The following is a 21,998-nucleotide window of genomic DNA, read 5'->3' on the forward strand; positions in this document are numbered from 1 at the left end:
GAATGAATGGGAGGTGAAAGTTGCTCGGATGCATAAGGTGAAACGACACTGAAGGCTGAAGTGGTTAACTACTTAAAGACCGCTCAACGCCAAATGGCGTGGATAAGGCGGCAGCCCCAGGACCGCCCAACGTGCAATTGGCGTGCAATCCTGAGGGCGTGTTTTGCAGGAGATCGTGAGCGCTGATGCACGCATCGGAACTCCGTTATCAGCCTTATTAGCCGCTAGGAGACTGTTTTTTAGACGGCCAAATGCGCTGTGACCTACAGCAGCGCTGTACGAGGGACAGCCGTGTGACACGGCTGTCCCCCTGGGATGCAGGAGAGCAATCAGTTCTCATTGGCTGAAGCCTATGGCAGCCGATCGCTGTCATAGGCTGGCTAGGGGAGGGAGGGGGAGATAAGAAAATAATAAAAAAAAAAAAAAAAAAAAAAAGAAAGAAATTTATTGTTGTTTGTAAAAAAAATAAAATAAAATAAACATTGGGGAGCAATCACAGCACACTGTCAGAAAGCTCTGTTGGTGGGCAGAAAAGGGGGGGGGAATCATTTATGTGCTGAGTTGTACGGCACTGCAGCGCGCTCTTAAAGCTGTAGTGGCCTAATTAGTGAAAAATGGCCTGGTCACTAGGGGGGTTTAAGCCCGGGATCCTTAAATGGTTACATTTAAAAAAAAAAAAAAATTGATGATTATCATAATAAAGATTTTTTTACACAATATATTCCCGTTAGTATATAAGATATTGGCAGTATATAAATCAGCCAATCATCTCTCAGGCCATGGGACCTCCTCTGTGACATTAGGACCCACCTTGCCGTCGTTGGTCTCTGAGCTTGGCTCGGTCATGTAGAACTCCACGCAGGTCTTGCTGGTCATCGCCCATAGCTTCTCCCCATTGATGACTTTTATTACTGTCGGGTCACTGTTCATCACCTCAGCCTCGATATTGGGGGAATGGTGGAAGCTGAACCACTTGCACTCCGGCGGGGCGCCCCTGTGGGAATAGAGGACAGTGACACACCCCAATAATTACAGACAGAAATAATACGCACATGCATCAGTGTCAAATGTATTTACGGGGGTGAGGACATGTACAGGGGGCAGGCATGTGTATAGGTGTAAAATGTATATACAGGGGGTGGGTACATGTACAGACACATGTATAAGTGTCAGGCGTAAGTATAGGGGGTCGGTACATGTACAGGGGGGCAGGCACATGTATAAGGGTCAGGCATACATACAGGGGGTGGGTACTTGTACAAGTGTTAGATGCATGTACAGGGGGAATGCATATGTATTAATGTCAAATGTATGTACAGGGGGCAAGTACATGTATAAGTGTCAGATGTATTTACGGGGGCAGGTACATGTACAGGGGGTGGGCACATGTAGAAGTGTAAAATGTATGGACAGGGGCATACACATGTATAAAATGTCAAATGTATATACAGGGGGCAAGTACATGTATAAGTGTCAGATGTACAGTATTGACGGGGCAGGTACATGTACAGGGGGTGGGCACATGCATAAGTCTCAGATGTATGTACATGAACAGGAGCGGGCACATGGATAAGTGTCAAATTATTTAAAAAAACGAATGCTTCGGGGGTGTTTTTCAGCCAATTGGCCAGGGAACCTAATCACAGCAAATGGCACCATGAAAAAAAAAACAATACATGAGGATTCTCAATGACTACATCAGGCAGTCTGCAGAGAAACTTGGCCTTGGCCACCAATGGACATTTCAGCATGACTATGACCCAAAACACACAGCAAAAGTGGTGAAGAAATGCTTAGCAGAAAACAACATTAACATTTTGGAGTGCCCCCACCAGAGTCCTGACTTGAATCCAATTGAGGATCAGTGGAGGGAGCTAAAGAGTAGGGTGATGGCAAGAAGACCCTCCAACCTGAAAGATTTGGAGCTCATTGGTAAAGATGAATGGGCAAAAATACCCGTGGAGACATGCAAGACTGCATGTAGAGGAGGCGTTTCATTGCTGTAATAGCCCATGATTTTCTATTGATTATTGAGAAGGGTATGAATAATTTTGGACTGGACACTTTTTGCTCAAATGTAAATAAAAGCTGAGAAATGTTTTTCCACACAATAATGCCTCTTGTACATCGTCTTATTTTTTGTGAGACACCTATATCATTTTCCATCAAAATGATTTGCTTTATTAAAATAAACTTTAAGTCAAAATTTGCCAGGGGTATGAATAATTATGGGCAGCACTGTACATGTATAGGGGCGGTCACATGCATAAGTGTCAGATGTATGTACATGTACAGGGGCAGTCACATGTATAAGTGTCAGATGTATGTACATGTACAGGGGAGGTCACATGCATAAGTGTCAGATGTATGTACATGTGCAGGGGCGGGCACAAAAGTGTCAGATGTATGTACATGTACAGGGGCAGTCACATGTATAAGTGTCAGATGTATGTACATGGGGCGGGTACATGCATAAGTGTCAGATGTATGTACATGTACAGGGGCGGTCACATGCATAAGTGTCAGATGTATGTACATGTACAGGGGCAGTCACATGCATAAGTGTCAGATGTATGTGCATGTACAGGGGCAGTCACATGTATAAGTGTCAGATGTATGTACATGTACAGGGGAGGTCACATGCATAAGTGTCAGATGTATGTACATGTGCAGGGGCGGGCACATGCATAAGTGTCAGATGTATGTACATGTACAGGGGCGGTCACATGCATAAGTGTCAGATGTATGTACATGTGCAGGGGCGGTCACATGCATAGGTGTCAGATGTATGTACATGTACAGGGGCGGTCACATGCATAAGTGTCAGATGTATGTACATGTACAGGGGCGGTCACATGTATAAGTGTCAGATGTATGTACATGTACAGGGGCGGTCACATGCATAAGTGTCAGATGTATGTACATGTACAGGGGCGGGCACATGCATAAGTGTCAGATGTATGTACATGTACAGGGGCGGGCACATGCATAAGTGTCAGATGTATGTACAGGGGCGGGCACATGCATAATTGTCAGATGTATGTGCAGGGGTGGGCACATGCATAAGTGTCAGATGTATGTACATGTGCAGGGGCGGGCACATGCATAAGTGTCAGATGTATGTACATGTACAGGGGCGGGCACATGCATAAGTGTCAGATGTATGTACATGGGGCGGGTACATGCATAATTGTCAAATGTACCGGTATGTTCAGGGGGCAGGTACAAATATAAATGTCAGATGCACAAGGGGCAGACAAGTATAATTGTCAGATGTATGTACAGGGAATTGGCACACGCACATGGGGTGGGCAGACATAACATTTCAGGGTGCTGGACACTTGGCTGTATGTAAGGATCTCACTTTTAGGCCTGGTGCACACCAAAAACCGCTATCAGATCCGCAAAATGCTAGCAGATTTTGAAACGCCTTTTCTTCTTTTTCTGCAGCATTTCAGCTAGCATTTTGCGGTTTTGTGAAGCGGTTTTGGTGTAGTAGATTTCATGTATTGTTACAGTAAAGCTGTTACTGAACAGCTACTGTAACAAAAAACGCCTGGCAAACCGCTCTGAAGTGCCGTTTTTCAGAGCGGTTTGCGTTTTTCCTATACTTAACATTGAGGCAGAAATGCATCCGCAATCCAAAATCTGCAGCAGCCCAGGAGTATGCGTTTCTGCAAAACGCCTCCCGCTCTGGTGTGCACCAGCCCATTGAAATACATTACCCAAGCGTATCCGCAGCCGCAAGCGGATCGCAAAACGCAGCCGAACCGCTCTGGTGTGCACTAGGCCTTAAAGGTGCTGTTTAATGCCTGGTACACACCATTTAATTTGCTATCAGATAGACGGGTCAAATCATTTATTTCCGACAGGTCAGATCTGAGTTCTATCAGATTTTCCAATCACTTCTATACAAAACCGATCAGAAAGACAATTGGAAATCATATTGGTCCTGTCTGAAATAATCGATTCGATCCGTCTATCTGATGGGAAATTGCATGGTGTGTACCAGGAATAAGCTCTTCAGAAAACGCGACTGACTTCAACTTGTAGAAAAGCTCAGAGAAGCTCTTTTGCATAGATAACAACTCAAGTATTTTAAATCTTCCTGTACTGGAAAACAGAAAGGGTGTTCACATAATTTCCTAGTAGGGCTAGTGTCATTGGTGTATATGTTTATCTAACACAGCTAAGGGCTGGAACCCACAGGAGCGCTTTTGGCAGCGTTTTGGCAGCACTGCGATACGCTAGCAGTTTGCCAAAACGCTGGGCTAATGTTAATGGATGGGGCAACTTTCACAGGAGCGTTTGCGTTTCTCAGAAACGCAAACGCAGGACCTGCAGCATTTTGGGAGCGTTAGCGCTTCAATGTAAAGTATTGAACTGCTAGCGGAAACGCTCAGCAAAACCTAAACTGAGCGGTTTTGCTAGCGTTTTGCGGTTCAGCACACTGTAACAAAATGAAAAATAATTCACAGGACCAATCAGGATAAAAACGCAAAACGCTACGCACCCGCTGGGCAAAAAAATACAATGTTGCAAAATATGACCAAAAACGCACATGAATCCGCTTGCAAACCGCTCAGACAAAACGCTAGCGGTTGCGTTTTGCGTTTGCTGATTTCAGTGGGTTCCAGGCCTGAAGGATCAAATTGTGATCAGTCACAGATGAGGGGGAATTAGACAGGCTAAACTCTCTAATTACATACAGGGTGGATTTCTCTATGTTTTCCTTCTGTCCTGTGCAAGAGTTCAGGTCCCCTTTAACCACTTAAGGACTGCAGTCATAAAACCCCTTAAGGACCAGAGCCTTTTTTTCCATTCGGAACCACTGCAGCTTTCACGGTTTATTGCTGTCATACAACCTACCACCTAAATGAATTGTACCTCCTTTTCTTGTCACTAATACAGCTTTCTTTTGGTGCTATTTGATTGCTGCTGCGAGTTTTACTTTTTATTATATTCATCAAAAAAGACATGAATTTTGTCAAAAAAATGACCTTTTTAACTTTCTGTGCTGACATTTTTCAAATAAAGTAAAATTTCCTATACATTTGAGCGCGAAAGTTATTCTGCTACATGTCTTTGATAAAAAAAAAACCATTCAGTGTATATTTATTGGATTGGGTAAAAGTTATAGCGTTTACAAACTATGGTGCAAAAAGTGAATTTTCCCATTTTCAAGCATCTCTGACTTTTCTGCGCACCTGTCAGGTTTCATGAGGGGCTAAAATTCCAGGATAGTACAAATACCCCCCAAATGACCCCATTTTGGAAAGAAGACATCCCAAAGTATTCAGTGAGAGGCATGGTGAGTTCATTGAAGATTTTATTTTTTGTCACAAGTTAGCGGAAAATGACACTTTGTGACAGGAAAAAAAAAAAAAGTTTCCATTTCTTCTAACTTGCGACAAAAAAAAATGAAATCTGCCACGGACTCACTATGCTCCTCTCTGAATACCTTGAAGTGTCTACTTTCCAAAATGGGGTCATTTGTGGGGTGTGTTCACTGTCCTGGCATTTTGGGGGGGTGCCTAATTGTAAGCACCCCTGTAAAGCCTAAAGATGCTCATTGGACTTTGGGCCCCTTAGCGCAGTTAGGCTGCAAAAAAGTGCCACACATGTGGTATTGCCGTACTCAGGAGAAGTAGTATAATGTGTTTTGGGGTGTATTTTTACACATACCCATGCTGGGTGGGAGAAATATCTCCGTAAATGACAATTTTTTTATTTTTTTTACACACAATTGTCAATTTATAGAGATATTTCTCCCACTCAGCATGGGTATGTGGAAAAATACACCCCAAAACACATTATACTACTTCTCCTGAGTACGGCGATACCACATGTGTGGCACTTTTTTGCACCCTAACTGCGCTAACGGGCCCAAAGTCCAATGAGTACCTTTAGGATTTCACAGGTCATTTTGAGAAATTTCGTTTCAAGACTGCTCCTCACGGTTTAGGGCCCCTAAAATGCCAGGACAGTATAGGAATCCCACAAATTACCCCATTTTAGAAAGAAGACACCCCAAGGTATTCCATTAGGAGTATGGTGAGTTCATAGAAGATTTTTTTTTTTTTGTCACAAGTTAGCGGAAATTGATTTTAATTGTTTTTTTTCACAAAGTGTCATTTTCCGCTAACTTGTGACAAAAATAAAATCTTCTATGAACTCACCATACTCCTAACGGAATACCTTGGGGTGTCTTCTTTCTAAAATGGGGTCATTTGTGGGGTTCCTATACTGCCCTGGCATTTTAGGGGCCCTAAACCGTGAGGAGTAGTCTTGAAACCAAATGTCGCAAAATGACCTGTGAAATCCTAAAGGTACTCATTGGACTTTGGGCCCCTTAGCGCACTTAGGGTGCAAAAAAGTGCCACACATGTGGTACCGCCGTACTCAGGAGAAGTAGTATAATGTGTTTTGTGGTGTATTTTTACACATACAGATGCTAGGTGGGAGAAGTATCTCTGTAAATGACAATTATTTGATTTTTTTTTTACACACAATTGTCCATTTACAGAGAGATTTCTCCCACCCAGCATGGGTATGTATAAAAATACACCCCAAAACACATTATACTACTTCTTCTGAGTACGGCGATACCACATGTGACACTTTTTTGCAACCTAGGTGCGCTAAGGGGCCTAACGTCCTATTCACAGGTCATTTTGAGGCATTTGGATTCTAGACTACTCCTCACGGTTTAGGGCCCCTAAAATGCCAGGGCAGTATAGGAACCCCACAAGTGACCCCATTTTAGAAAGAAGACACCCCAAGGTATTCCGTTAGGGGTATGGTGAGTTCATAGAAGATTTTATTTTTTGTCACAAGTTAGTGAAAAATGACACTTTGTGAAAAAAACAATAAAAATCCAATTTCCGCTAACTTTTGACAAAAAATAAAATCTTCTATGAATTCATCATACCCCTAACGGAATACCTTGGGGTGTCTTCTTTCTAAAATGGGGTCATTTGTGGGGTTCCAATACTGCCCTGGCATTTTAGGGGCCCTAAACCGTGAGGAGTAGTCTTGAACCCAAATGTCTCAAAATGACCTGTGAAATCCTAAAGGTACTCATTGGACTTTGGGCCCCTTAGCACAGTTAGGCTGCAAAAAAGTGTCACACATGTGGTATCGCCGTACTCAGAAGAAGTAGTATAATGTGTTTTGTGGTGTATTTTTACATATAACCATGCTGGGTGGGAGAAATATCTCTGTAAATGACACATTATTTATTTATTTTTTTACACACAATTGTCCATTTACAGAGAGATTTCTCCCACCCAGCATGGGTATGTGTAAAAATACACCACAAAACACATTATACTACTTCTCCTGAGTATGGCGATACTACATGTGTGACACTTTTTTGCAGCCTAGGTGCGCTAAGGGGCCCAACGTCCTATTCACAGGTCATTTTGAGGCATTTGTTTTCTAGACTACTCCCCACGGTTTAGGGCCCCTAAAATGCCAGGGCAGTATAGGAACCCCACAAGTGACCCCATTTTAGTAAGAAGACACCCCAAGGTATTCCGTTAGGGGTATGGTGAGTTCATAGAAGATTTTATTTTTTGTCACAAGTTAGTGAAAAATGACACTTTGTGAAAAAAACAATAAAAATCCAATTTCCGCTAACTTTTGACAAAAAATAAAATCTTCTATGAATTCATCATACACCTAACAGAATACCTCGGGGTGTCTTCTTTCTAAAATGGGGTCACTTGTGGGGTTCCTATACTGCCCTGGCATTTTACGGGCCCAAAACTGTGAGTAGTCTGGAAACCAAATTTCTCAAAATGACTGTTCAGGGGTATAAGCATCTGCAAATTTTGATGACAGGTGGTCTATGAGGGGGCAAATTTTGTGGAAACGGTCATAAGCAGGGTTGCCTCTTAGATGACAGGATGTATTGGGCCTGATCTGATGGATAGGAGTGCTAGGGGGGTGACAGGAGGTGATTGATGGGTGTCTCAGGGGGCGGTTAGAGGGGAAAATAGATGCAATCAATGCACTGGGGAGGTGATCGGAAGGGGGTCTGAGGGGGATCTGAGGGTTTGGCCGAGTGATCAGGAGCCCACACGGGGCAAATTAGGGCCTGATCTGATGGGTAGGTGTGCTAGGGGGTGACAGGAGGTGATTTATGGGTGTCTCAAGGTGTGATTAGAGGGGGGAAATAGATGCAAGCAATGCACTAGCGAGGTGATCAGGGCTGGGGTCTGAGGGCGTTCTGAGGTGTGGGCGGGTGATTGGGTGCCCGCAAGGGGCAGATTAGGGTCTAATCTGATGGGTAACAGTGACAGGTGGTGATAGGGGGTGATTGATGGGTAATTAGTGGGTGTTTAGAGGAGAGAAGAGATGTAAACACTGCACTTGGGAGGTGATCTGATGTCGGATCTGCGGGCGATCTATTGGTGTGGGTGGGTGATCAGATTGCCCGCAAGGGGCAGGTTAGGGGCTGATTGATGGGTGGCAGTGACAGGGGGTGATTGATGGGTGGCAGTGACAGTGGGTGATTGATGGGTGATTGACAGGTGATCAGTGGGTTATTACAGGGAATAACAGATGTAAATATTGCACTGGCGAATTGATAAGGCGGGGGTCTGAGGGCAATCTGAGCGTGTGGGCGGGTGATTGGGTGCCCGCAAGGGTCTAATCTGATGGGTAACAGTGACAGGTGGTGATAGGGGGTGATTGATGGGTGATTGATGGGTAATTAGTGGGTGTTTAGAGGAGAGAATAGATGTAAACAATGGATTTGGGAGGTGATCTGATGTCGGATCTGCGGGCGATCTATTGGTGTGGGTGGGTGATCAGATTGCCCGCAAGGGGCAGGTTAGGGGCTGATTGATGGGTGGCAGTGACAGGGGGTGATTGACAGGTGATCAGGGGGGATAGATGCATACAGTACACGGGGGGGGAGGGTCTGGGGGGGTCTGGGGAGAATCTGAGGGGTGGGGGGGGGGTGATCAGGAGGGAGCAGGGGGCAGTTTAGGGACTAAAAAAAAAAAATAGCGTTGACAGATAGTGACAGGGAGTGATTGATGGGTGATTAGGGGGGTGATTGTGTGCAAACGGTGGTCTGGGGGGTGGGCAGGGGGGGGGTCTGAGGGGTACTGTGGGCGATCAGGGGGCAGATCAGTGTGTTTGGGTGCAGACTAGGGTGGCTGCAGCCTGCCCTGGTGGTCCCTCGGACACTGGGACCACCAGGACAGGAGGCAGCCTGTATAATACACTTTGTAAACATTACAAAGAGTATTATACGCTTCCTATCCGGCGATCGTCGGGTTAACAACCCGCCGGCGCTTCCGATTGGCCGGCGGGTTGACGTCGCGGGTGGGCGGAGCCTATTGCCGGCGGATGCGCGCGCATCCCAGCGCGCGATCCCCGGCCAGAGAGTGCCCCAGGACCTGACGCCAATCTGCGTTACGTGGTCCTGGGGCTGCCACTTTGCCGCCGCCAATATGAAGTAGGCGGTCGGCAAGTGGTTAAAGAGATACTGAAGCGAAAAAAAAATATATGATATAATGATTTGGTTGTGTACTATGAATAATTACTAGAAGATTAGCAGCAAAGAAAATATTCTCATATTTTTATTTTCAGGTATATGGTGTTTTTTCTAACATTGCATCATTCTCTAATATGTGCAGATTACACAACACTCAGCATTCAAAATGATTCTTTCAGAGCAGTCTGTGAACTAATGACCTCTCCTCTGGCAGAGAAAAAGTAAATAGTTAACGAACAGTTGAGATAATAAAAGTCAGAAGACAGCCCTCTCCAGGACTTTTGAAAGTCGTAGAAATGAATGGCTTTTTTGCATAGAGATAACAACTGGAGTTTCTTAACTCTTCCTGTACTGGAAACAATTAGACTGATGTATCTGATCTTAATGTTTTATTTCTTAGCTGTACTACACATACAAATCATAATATCATAATTTTTTTTTCGCTTCAGTGTCTCTTTAAAATAAAGAATGTATGCACCTGCAAATAAATATTACATACATCCCTCGCTGTCAGTTCCTCACAGAAGCTCAGTAATTTCTTCTAACAACCACGCCTTCCAGTTCTGACTAGATTTTGTCAGACCTGACAAATATCAGTTGCTGTCAGTTATAATGGAAACTGAGAATTCCATGGACCACAGTGGGCAAACAGGACGCAGGAGAGTAGAAAAGGAGGGGGGGTGAGTATGACACATTTATTTTGGCTTTTAACTTTCAGTTCAGGTTTACTGTAAGATAGTACGTAAAACAGCAAGAAGTGTTTGGGCAAGGCTCCCCAATGACCCTAGTCGCCTGTGGAGAGCCCTGAGTGGCTGCAGCCCTGAATCCGCCAGGAGAAAAGCATGCTATAAATGTTCTGTGTCTGTATTTTGGGCACCTTTTAGTGCGGCTCCATCCCGTCCTTTTCTCGACGACAGCCAATCACACCCAGACGATAAAAGTATGAATAACTGAGCTGGATTCACGTCACACCCAAATCTCGGCTTAATCTTCTAGGGGGCCTCAGTAACGTGCAACGTGCCCCCGACAGGTTCTAGGATGTCACAGAGAATCCCAGAGGAATGCGTTGCACCAGCACATGAGAAGCCCGGCTCCGGTGTCCAGAGATCCAGGAACCATACATCACAGAGCCCCCATCTTTCCAGGCTGCAGGAAGGGACTATTTCACGGTGACACACAGAAGGTCCCTCTAAGGTCTGCTAGTTTGAGGGCTCTGCAGAGTATTTTATCCATTCCTAGCCCTGTGCTCTTCTGGAGAGAGATTTCTGATGTTCCTGAAGGTGGCCACTAACTGTCCAATTTCTAGCGAAAAATCGTTTGAGCGATCAGAAATTCTGATTGGATTGGTTGTAAATCTCTGTTGATGGGCACAATCAATTACGAACGATTATAAAAACTATCGTCCGATTGGATTTTCGTCGAGCCAAAATTTGGATTTTCTTGTTGGTTGTGATAGATAGGAAGCAAAGATTGGTTTGTTGATGGTGTAGTGAACGATTTCACTGCCAATCAGAACTTCTGATCGCTTAAACGATTTTTCGCTAGAAATTAGATCGTTAGTGGCCACCTTGAGGTATGAGATTCCATCTTAGGAGTCTCCAACCAGCACTGGGACCACTGAGGGCGTACTTCTCAAATCTTCTCCTTCGGGCCGTTACTTCTCCATTCTCCTACCTGATATTGCGGTCACTTGGCACTGCCATGTTTATCACCACCACTTCAGTGTCGCAATCCTGGTCTACCACCACCATGTCCGCTTGATTTGCAAGTACCGGTCTGTCCATCTGGACCTAGAAGTCCCTCAGGATCTCCAAGCAGTAGTTAGTAGAGCCATGTTTGACACAGGAGAATATTGGTTCATTCCTGGGAGGAAGCTACCTTGTAGGTAAGGGGTCCTTAGGCAAGAACACCCCCGAATGTTCCATATGTCCCCCTCAGATGTAAGAGTGACAGGGACTAGAAAATCGTGCCAGCTCAGCCATTATCTGGATTAATAACAACCTCCACATCACATGGTGATGAGACGAGAAAATGTGGAATTGAACGAATGCTGCTATGACAGGAGAACCAATCAGAGAAGAAAAACAAAACATAGTCCAGATTTAGAACCATGTATCATACATTAAGAACATGACCCATGCCCTGGGTCATATCAGGACAGAGTGACAGCTGGAGAATGGTTATTTACAAAATGCAAAGTTGGAAAGCGTCTCTATTACTGAGGACTGCCACCAGGCCTGAGTCATATCCGACCGCAGCCAGGCCTGGGTCAAATCAGACCACGCCAGGCCTGGGTCATATTAGACTGCAGCCAGGCCTGAGTCATATCAGCAGAACAGTTAAAAAAGTGTTACTTGTGGGAACATTTTTTTTATAAAGAGTTTGATCGGGATTTAAACCATCCATGTCAAACTCCGGCCCGCAAGTGGTTTCCTTGCTTTGCATTATGTTTGGCTCACTCTAGACCACCAGGGAAGCTATATTGGGGGTGAAGTCCTAGATCATCAGGGAAAACATATGGGGAAGGAAGGGGGAAAAGCGCTAGACACCAGAGAACTGTATAGGGTAGGGAGGTGGGCACTACACACCAGATAACTGTGTAGAGGAGGGAGGACCACTAGACACCAGGGAACTGTATGGAGGTGGGAGGAGGCATTAGACACCAGGGAACTGTATAGGGTAGGGAGGAGGCATTAGACACCAGGGAACTGTATAGGGGAGGGAGGAGGCATTAGACACCAGGAAACTGTATGGAGGTGGGAGGACAGCCATTAGAAACCTGGGAACTTTATAAGGGAGGGAGGAGGCCACTATTAAGGTTGGCCTGCAACTCAGTCCTGGTGTTCAATTTCGTTTGAAATCAGAATGAGAAATCAGAAATGTTTATTTCGCCAAGCATAACAGAGTCACGCCCGGAATTGGGTTTGGCACAATACATAGCTCCAGAGAAGGACATGGATAGATAGGTGGACAAGTAAGCAAGACTTATCAAGTAGAAGAACATCCATTACATTTACATTGCTCATTGTACATAAAACAGATCGTCCTGTATACAGTTCAGGTTGACATAAGGGTCGAGTTAGTCATTTGGTGTGACCGATTGATTCCCCTTGTCACCCTTGGGGTGGGAGGCTGGAGATGGGCCCGATGGGAGAATGTCGAGGGAGTCTAGGAGGCTGACAGCCGAGGGAAAAAAATAAGTTCATGAGTCTGGCGGTCCTAGTGGGGATGGCCCTAGCCTCCGGGCCCAATGGGAGCAAACTGAAGTAGCGGTTGTCTGGGTGGGGAAGAGTCGTTCGCCATCTTCAGTGCCCTAGAATGCAGCCTTGTGTTGTATAGGTGTGCAAGTGAGGGGTCTGCCAATGATCCTCTCCGCCGTCGTAATGACCCTCTGTAGTTTGTGCTTGTCACTGCCGGTGGCACCAGCATGCCAGACCAAAGTGAAAGAGCAGAGGATCCCCTGCATTACACTGCAAAAAATTGCAGCTTCAGCAGATGGGGCACATAAGCTATAGTGTGGGGCACATGAGCTATACCTTATTCTGTGTGGGGCACATCAGCTATACCCTATCCCGTGTGGGACACATGAGCTATGCTTTCACACATAAGCTGCATCATATCCCGTGTTGAACAGATGCTCCGGTGAAACTTGTGAACTAGTTGGCACTGAACGGACTTGATGTCATAGATGGAAGTACGATGGACGCAATCTACACCCGGATTATATACATTAACAGCTGGCGGAGGCCGGAGGATTTGCCTGAAGTTATTTCACGGTGATACGGTCGCCAGGAGCAATGGCATCATGCGAGGAGCAGAGGGTGGAATGCTGGGGGATTCTATCAATGCTGCGTGACCTTTCCTGTAAGAATAACAGAGTAACTCTATAGGCTGGCGCATGTTACACGGAACTTATCTATGCCATTCATGTATGTGCCGGGCATGGCGTCCTGGCACAGGACTCACAGCTTAGCGACAGTCCCATAAACAATGGTTGCCTGGCAACAGAGGTCTGTGAGGAACATTTCAACAAGAAGCATGCCATATCCTATACACGGCTGTAATTATAAAGTGGCGAATGCGTTGTCCGCTAAAATATCGCCTAAAATATCCACCAATCCCACGTGATTCACTCCCATACATTCTCCTCCGCAGAGTACATGATCTACAAGGAAACCCGCTTCTTGTGTATATCGAGTTCAATCCCCTTGTACCCGGCAATAAAATATGCACAGGAAGTTGTGTACATGGAGGTAACACAAAGCTGTATGGGAAATGTAACAAAGCAATGATGATGGTGAACTGCACCAGGTAGTCCAGGACTATACGCTGCAGGTAAACAGCAACGCTGCTCAATGCCTGGCTTAACCACTTTCTGCTATCTGGACAGATATATCAGTCCAGATTGCGCCACTGTAAATTAATCTGGATGGAGTTATCCGTCCAGCGTAGTTGCGGCAGATGCGCGAGCTTGCACATGCTCCCGCAGCCGTGGCAGGATTTACATATCCGTGACTGGTGAAGGGGAACATGTGCCGGTTAATGCATAAACATGCCTCAAATCACATTCATTGAAGTATGCCAGAGCTAAAATCTATGAACTATTGCCCCTTTTTATCTCTTTCCTGCTCTCAGAAGCCATTTTCTGCTAGGAAAGTGTTTTATAGTTGGAATTTCTAAGCAGTGAGGGTCACACTGCAGTCACTTTCTGTCTGAGTCAAGACTGAGTCAGCCACTTACATACTTGATATTTAACTCTTTCAGGCAGAGAAAGAAAAAAAAAAAAGGAGCACAGCATAGTTATTTGTGTGCTAGACACTGTACATACCCATGTCTATCTCATGTCACCTTGGGTATCCTTTAAAGAGGAACTCCAGTAAAAATAATGTAATAAATTAAAAAAATAAAATAAAATAAAAAAATAAAAAAGGGGGGGGGGGGGGAGGATAGAATAATCTCACTTAAAGGAGAACTGTAGTGAGAGGTATATGGAGGCTGCCATATTTATTTCCTTTTAAGCAATACCAGTTGCCTGGCTATTCAGCTAATCCTCTGCCTCTAATACTTTCAGCCATAGGCCCTGAACAAGCATGCAGCATGACAAATTTAGACAGATATGACAAGATTAGCTGCATGCTTGTTTCTGGTGTGATTCAGACACTTCTTTAGGCAAATAGACCATCAAGGCTGCCAGGCAACTGGTATTGCTTAAAAAGAAATAAATATGGCAGCCTCCATATCCCTCTCACTACAGTTCTCCTTTAAGGAGTCCTGCGGCAGACTAGGGCTTTAAGAGGAACTACAGTGAAAATAATGTAATTAAAAAAAAAAGTGCTTAATTTTTTTCAATAATTATGTATTAACAATTTAGTCAGTGTTTGCTCATTGTAAAATCTTTCCTCTCCCTGATCTACATTCTGACATTTATCACATGTTTACTGCTGGCAGGTAATGTCAGTGAAAGTAGCTGCTGCTTGCTTTTCTTGGCAGTTGTAAACAGCTGTTATTTCCCACAATGCAATAAGGCTCCCACAAACTTCAATTCTTGGTTAATAGAATAATAAATGTATCAAAATAAGGCCCACAGCACAGGGCGATGGTGATGGTGAAGTGTAACAGGTAGACTTACGACTACACACTGCAGGTAAACAGCAACGCTGCTCAATGCCTGGCTTACTATGAGACAGTTATAAATAAATAAGTCCCACAGCACAAAGCAATGGCGATTATAAACTGCAACAGGTAGGCTATGACTAAAAACACTACAGTGTTGCTCAATGCCTGGGTTATTATGAGATAATTATAAATGTAGCAGCCCCACAACAGAAACTAATAGCCAGTGTCTGATCTATTGTATACTGGAGCTGGCCTGTGCTTTTTATTTCCTGTAAATTCTGCACAATAAACCCCCAGAGCCAGCTCCACACACATCTACAGATCACATGGTCTGCGTGTGTGCCGGACCCCCCCCCCCCCTTCCCCCCACACAGGAGAGGACCATTTCCTCTGGATGTGATGAAATATTTGCACATTGTGGCAAAAATTCCAGCAATAATGCAACAACCAACATGAGACTTATTATAGAACAGACAGCCAGTGATGAACAAGAACAAGAATACGGGGGGTGGGGGGGGGGGGTGGGGGGAGGGGTTTACAGCAAGGTCTTAGCTAGCAGATTAAAGAATGAATAATATTCGCTTGGTTCTGGATACCATCAGTTTTATTAGTATTACTAGCTGATTGCCCGGCGTTGCCCGGGTATGTATTTGGCTGGTGTTGGTTCCGCCTACTTTTTCTAACCCTAACACACAATTACTCACTGACCAAGTTTGTGAGCTTTGTGGTCTTTGGTATCAATAATCTGCATTGAAATGAAACAAATCTGATTGGCTGTGTGGCTCCACCTCCTTTTCTGAATTTGAACCCCAGTCACCCAATAACCAACTGTACCAGGTTTGAGGCCTGTGCCATTAACGGTTCAAGAATGGTAGCAATTAAATATTCCCCTTGAAAAGCAACAGGTGAAGTTTGATTCACTTTTGTAGGCTCCACCCACTTTTCTGAATATTAATCCCAGTCACCCAGTGACCAACTGTGCAAAGTTTAAAAACCCTGCCATTAACAGTGTAAGAATGGCTGCATTTTCCCAGTGAAATTTGTATTGTCTCCACCCACTGATGACCCGGCGTTGCCCGGGTGTGTATTTGACTGGTGTTGGCTCCGCCCACTTTCTAACCCTAACACACAAACACTCAATGACCAAGTTTGTGAGCTTTGGGGCCCTTGGCATCAATAATTTGTATATTCCCATAGAAATTAAACAAATCAGATAGGCTGTTTGTGGCTCCGCCCCTCTCCAGCATTTGAACCCTAGTCACCCAATGACCAACTGTAGCAGGTTTGAGGCATCTGCTATTAACAGTGTAAAAATGGAAGGAATTTAAATATTCCACTTGAAAATCAACAGGTGAATTTTGATTGGCTATTATAGGCCCCACCCACTTCCCTGAATATTAATCTCAGTCACTCAGTGACCATCTGGGCAAAGTTTGGGAACCCTGAAATAAACAGTGTAAGAAGGGCTGCAGTTTACACTTTCCCAGTGAAATTTGTTTTTGGCTCCACCCACTTTTTGTAACCTGGACACAGAGTCACTCAATGCCCAAGTTTGTGCGTTTTGGGGTCCTTGGCATCAAGAATTTGTATTTTCCCACGAAATGAAACAAATCTGATTCACGGTTTGTGGCTCTGTCCCCTTTTCTGAATTTGAACCTCAGTGACCCAATGACCAACTGTACCAGGTTTGAGGCTTGTGCCATTAACAGTGCAAGAATGGCAGCAATTTTAATATTCTCCTTGAAAAGTGACATGTGATTTTTGATTGGCATTTTTAGGCTCCACCCACTTTTCTGAATATTAATCCCAGTCACCCAGTAACCAGCTATGCTAAGTTTGAGAACCCTGCCATTAACAGCGAAGAAGGGCTGCAATTTACAATTTCCCATATAAATCTGTTTTTAACTCCACCCACTTTTTGTAAGCTTGACACACAGTCACTACTCAATGACCAAGTTTGTGAGTTTTGGGTTCCTGGCATCAAAATTGTGCTAATGGAAGCAGTTTATCAAAGAAATCTGGCTGTTTTTAGCTCCGCCCCTTTACTGAATTTGAACCCCATACACTTAACGACCGACTGTAGCAGGTTTGAGGCCTCTGCTATTAACAGTGTGACAATGGCTGCAGTTTCAATATTCCCCTTGAAAATCAATAGGTGAATTTTGATTGGCTCTTGTAGGCTCCACCTACTTTTCCGAATATTAATCCTAGTCACCCAGTGACCAACTGTGTGAAGTTTGAGAACCCTGCCATTAACAGTGTAAGAAAATCTGCAGTTTACATTTCCCCATGTAAAAAGTTAGTTGTTTTTGGCTCCGCCCACTATTTCTAATCTTGACATACAGTCACTTAATGACCAAGTTTATGAGCTTTGGGGTCTTTGGCATCAATAAGTTGCATTTTACCATTGAAATTAAACAAATTTGATTGGCTGTTTTTGGTCCGCTCCCTTCAGAATTTAAACCCCAGTCTCCCAGTGACTGACTGTAGAAGATTTTAGGCCTCTGCCATTAAGAGTGCATGAAAGGCAGCAATGTAAATATTCCCCTTGAAAATCAAAAGGTGAATTTTGATTGGCTGCTGTAGGCTCCACCCACTTTTCTGAATATTAGTCCCAGTCACCCAGTGGCCAACTGTGTCACGTTTGAGAACTCTGCCAATAACAGTATGGCTGAAATCAATCAAACAAATGTGATTGGCTGTTTGTGGCTCCACCCCTTTAGTGAATTTGGACCCCAGTCACCCAATGACTGACTGTATCAGGTTTGAGGCCTCTGCCACTAACAGTGTAAGAATGGTAGCAATGTGAATATTCCCCTTAAAAATCAATAGGTACATTTTGATTGGCTGTTTTAGGCTCCACCCACATTTCTGAATATTCATCCCAGTCAACCAGTGGCCAATTGTGTAAAGTTTGGGAACCCTGCAATGTAAAAAATGAAGTTGTTGGCACCGCCCACTTTTTCTAACCTTGACATACAGTCACTCAATTATCAAGTTTATCAGCTTTGGGGTCCTTGGTATCAATACTTTGTATATTTCCATTGAAAAATAAACAAATCTGGCTGTTTGTGGCTTCGCCCCCTTCCTGAATTTGGACCCTAGTCACCCAGTGACCAACGGTACCAGGTTTGAGGCATCTGCTTTTACCAGTATAAGAGAAGCAGATGAAATATTCCCTTTGAAAATCAAAAGGTGAATTTTTATTGGCTGTTGTAGGCTCTACCCACCTTCCAAAATCTTAATCTGTCACCCAATGACCAACTGTGCAAAGTTTGAGAACCCTGCCATTAACGGTGTAAGAATGGCTGCAGTTTATATTTTCCCAGTAAAAGTTGTTTTGGCTCCGCCCACTTTTTGTAACCTTGACACACAGTCACTCAATGACCAAGTTTGTGAGCTGTCAGGTTCCTGGCATCAAAAATGTGTGAATGGAAGCAGTTTATCCACCAAGGAACTCTGATTGGCTGTATGTGGCCCCACCCCTTTAGTGAATTTGGACCCCAGTCACCCAATGACCAACTGTAGCAAGTTTGAAGCCTCTGCCATTAAAAGTGTAAAGGTGGCCACTAACTGTCCAATTTCTAGTGAAAAATCATTCGAGCGATCAGAAATTCTGATCGGACGAAAAATCGTTCACTACACCATCAACTAACCAATCTTTGCTTCCTATCACGACCACCAAGAAAATCCAAATTTTCGTTCGACGAAAATTCATTCGGGCGACATTTTTTTTACCCATTCATAATCGATTGTGTCCACCAATGGAGATTATTTACAACCAATCCGATCAGAATTTCTGATCGCTCGAACGATTTTTCGCTAGAAATTGGACCGTTAGTGGCCAGCTTAAGAATAGCAGCAGTTTAAATATTCCCCTTGAAAACCAATAGGTGAATTTTGGTTGGTAGTTGTAGGCTCCACCCATTTTCTTGAATCTTAATCACGTTCACCCAGTGACCAAGTGTGCCAAGTTTGAGAACCCTGCGATTAACAGTCTAAGAATGGCTGCAGTTTACATTTTCCCATTTAAAATGAACGGCTGAAATTTGATTGGCTGTTTTATGCTCCGCCCACTTTTCCTGGATTTGTAACCTCGGTCACCAAGTGACCAACTGTGCCATGTGTGGGGACTCTGGCTTGATTACTGCGAGAATGGCAGCCTTTTACATTTTTTCCATTGACTTGAATGGGTGGAATCTGATTTGCTGTTTGTAGCTCCGCCCACATGTGCAGGGGGGCCGCAAGACCCCCAGAACATATCATCCCAGGTAGTAAGGGATCTGTGTACCAAGTTTCGTTCAAATCGGTCAAGCCGTTTTCGGGTGATCGCGGCACACACACACACATAAATATATATATATATATATATATATATATATATATATATATATATATATATATATATATATATATATATATATATATATATATATATATATATATATATATATATATATATATATATATATATATATATATATATATATATATATATATATATATATATATATATATATAGATAGATTAGCGGTAATAGTACAGCAGGGGGGGGGGGGGGGGGGGAATTGGGGACAGTTCCTCTTGTCTGGAAATGGTACTCTTTGTTCACCTTGGTCTGTTAGGCCCAGTGCACACCAAAACCGTTAGCAGATCCGCAATACGCTAGCGGTTTTGGGAGCTGATTTCAGAGTGATTCTAGGTATGTTTAGAGAGGTTTTCTAAACATACCTAGCGGTTTTGGGTGCGTTTTTGTGTAGCAGATTACACATATTGTTACAGTAAAAGCTGTTACTGAACAGCTTCTGTAACAAAAATGCCTGGCAAACCGCTCTGAAGTAGTGTTTTTCAGAGCGGTTTGCGTTTTTCTTATACTTTACATTGAGGACGAAACGCTTCCGAAAACCGCAAACGTGCAGCAGGAGGCGCGTTTGCGGCTTGGCAAAAACCTCAAACCGCCGGTGTGCACCATCCCATTGCAATACATTAGCCAAGCGTTTTTCCAGGCGGATGCGGCCGGCGGATCGCTCCAAAAACCGCTCGGTGTGCACTAGGCCTTACTTTTGTGCAGACTCTAGTAGTATCCCTCTGCCCAGGCCCTAGTAGTATCCCTCTGCCCAATGAGGAACACACAGACTGCTCATCATTACACTGCCTCCAGTTCTGTGGGGTTCATTCTTTGCAGATTATGTTCTCTGTGTATTCTCAGAGGAATTCTGCCGCATGTGACCCCAATTACCCCAGTGTCGCAGTTACCCCAGTGTTCTGCAACAATTACCCCAGTGTTGTGCTACAATTACCCCAGTGTTGTGCTACAATTACCCCAGTGTTGTGCCACAATTACCCTACAGATACCCCAGTGTTATGCTACAATTACCCCAGTATCACCCTAAAGATACTACAGCGTTACTCCACAATCACCCAATTGTTATGTCACAATTACTCCACTGTCACCCAATGTTACCCCATAATAACCAGTGTTACCCCACAATTACTTCAGTCACCCCACAATTGCCATACCTTATCCCCAGCCTTATGCCACAATTAGTGCAGTGTTAACCCATGGTAACCACAGTGTTACCCCATAATTACCCCATGAAAATCCCAGTCACCCCCAGGATACCTGGCTACATGACTACAATGAACACAAGAATAGGAATGATCAGTAAATCACATTTCCAACTTGATGAACAGTGGTTCCATTGTGTATGCAGTTTGAAGTTGGGCCAAATGTAATTGCTGTTGATTTGTATTGAGAGGTTAGATTAGGTCAGAAGGATTGGCCATTCATTGACTGTGTCTGGGGAGGGTCAGTAAGATGCAAATCCAAGCTGCATACATTTGTATAGAATTAGCCCTTAAATTTAATTGTGTTTATCTGCATCTCATTCCCCATCACTACTTATCTGTAGCATAAAGTCTGAGCGGAACTCAGGATAGAGACATGAATAGATGTGTAGAATAAACAGAATCGCCCAGGGCCGCCGATCATCAGAGCGTTATAACCGGATAATCCTGCCAGTGCTGACCCGACACACCCGATTGGACAATCCATGGCTGCAGCCTCTGCTAATCACTGGTGCCAATCCATGTCCCTGCCTACCCTGATGGTGCAAATGTGTACCCCAGACACACACACACACACACACACACACACAATATTGCCAGAAATCTTACATTACAGCAGACACACACACACACACACACACACACACACAAAGGGCTTGATTCACAAAGCGGTGCTAACCTACTTAGCACGTCTAAAGTCTTTAGACGCGCTAACCAGGGTGCTAAGTAGGTTAGCACCGGATTTCTCAATCAGATCGTGCGCTAACTTTGCGCGCATAAAGTTTTATGCGCGCAAAGTTTTACGCGCGCTAAGTCCCATAGGCTTTAATGGGCACTTCGCGCGGTGCGCCCTGTGCTCTGTGCAGTACGCGCGTAAAGTTTTACGCGCATAAAGTTTTGCGCGCGTAAAGTTTTATGCGCGAAAAGTTTGTTTAGACGTGCTAAGGGGGTTTTCACAGGCGTGCTAACAGTTAGCACCGCTTTGTGAATCAAGCCCAAAATCTTAAGCTGGCCACTAATGGTCCAATTTCTAGCGAAAAATCTTTCAAGCGATCAGAAATTCTGATCGGATTGGTTGTAAATAATCTCCATTGATGGACACAATCGATTATGAACGAGTGAAAAAAATGTCGCCCGAATGAATTTTCGTCGAATTAAAATTTGGATTTTCTTGGTCGTCGTGATAGATAGGAAGCAATGATTGGTTAGTTGATGGTGTAGTGAACGATTTTTCATCCGATCAGTATTTCTGCTAGAAACTGGACCGTTAGTGGCCAGCTTTACACTGTCTATACCCCATAAC

At 44.2% G+C, this 21,998-nt stretch overlaps 1 protein-coding gene across 3 annotated transcripts in view; it reads right to left on the bottom strand.

Annotated features, from left to right (window-relative positions):
* PADI2 (peptidyl arginine deiminase 2) overlaps window positions 1-21,998 on the bottom strand; it is a 168,784-nt gene that overhangs the window by 65,910 nt on the left and 80,876 nt on the right. For all 3 annotated transcript variants that reach the window (XR_011022214.1, XM_068241583.1, XM_068241584.1), the window contains exon 2: window positions 811-994. Coding sequence is in view for 2 of the 3 variants with exons in the window: in XM_068241583.1 (XP_068097684.1) it covers window positions 811-994 (184 nt within the window). In the remaining variant the exon portion in view is untranslated. The remainder of the gene's footprint in view (window positions 1-810; window positions 995-21,998) is intronic.

The sequence above is a fragment of the Hyperolius riggenbachi genome, chromosome 6 (genome assembly GCF_040937935.1).
Source record: "Hyperolius riggenbachi isolate aHypRig1 chromosome 6, aHypRig1.pri, whole genome shotgun sequence".
NCBI classification, from domain to species: Eukaryota; Metazoa; Chordata; class Amphibia; order Anura; family Hyperoliidae; genus Hyperolius; species Hyperolius riggenbachi.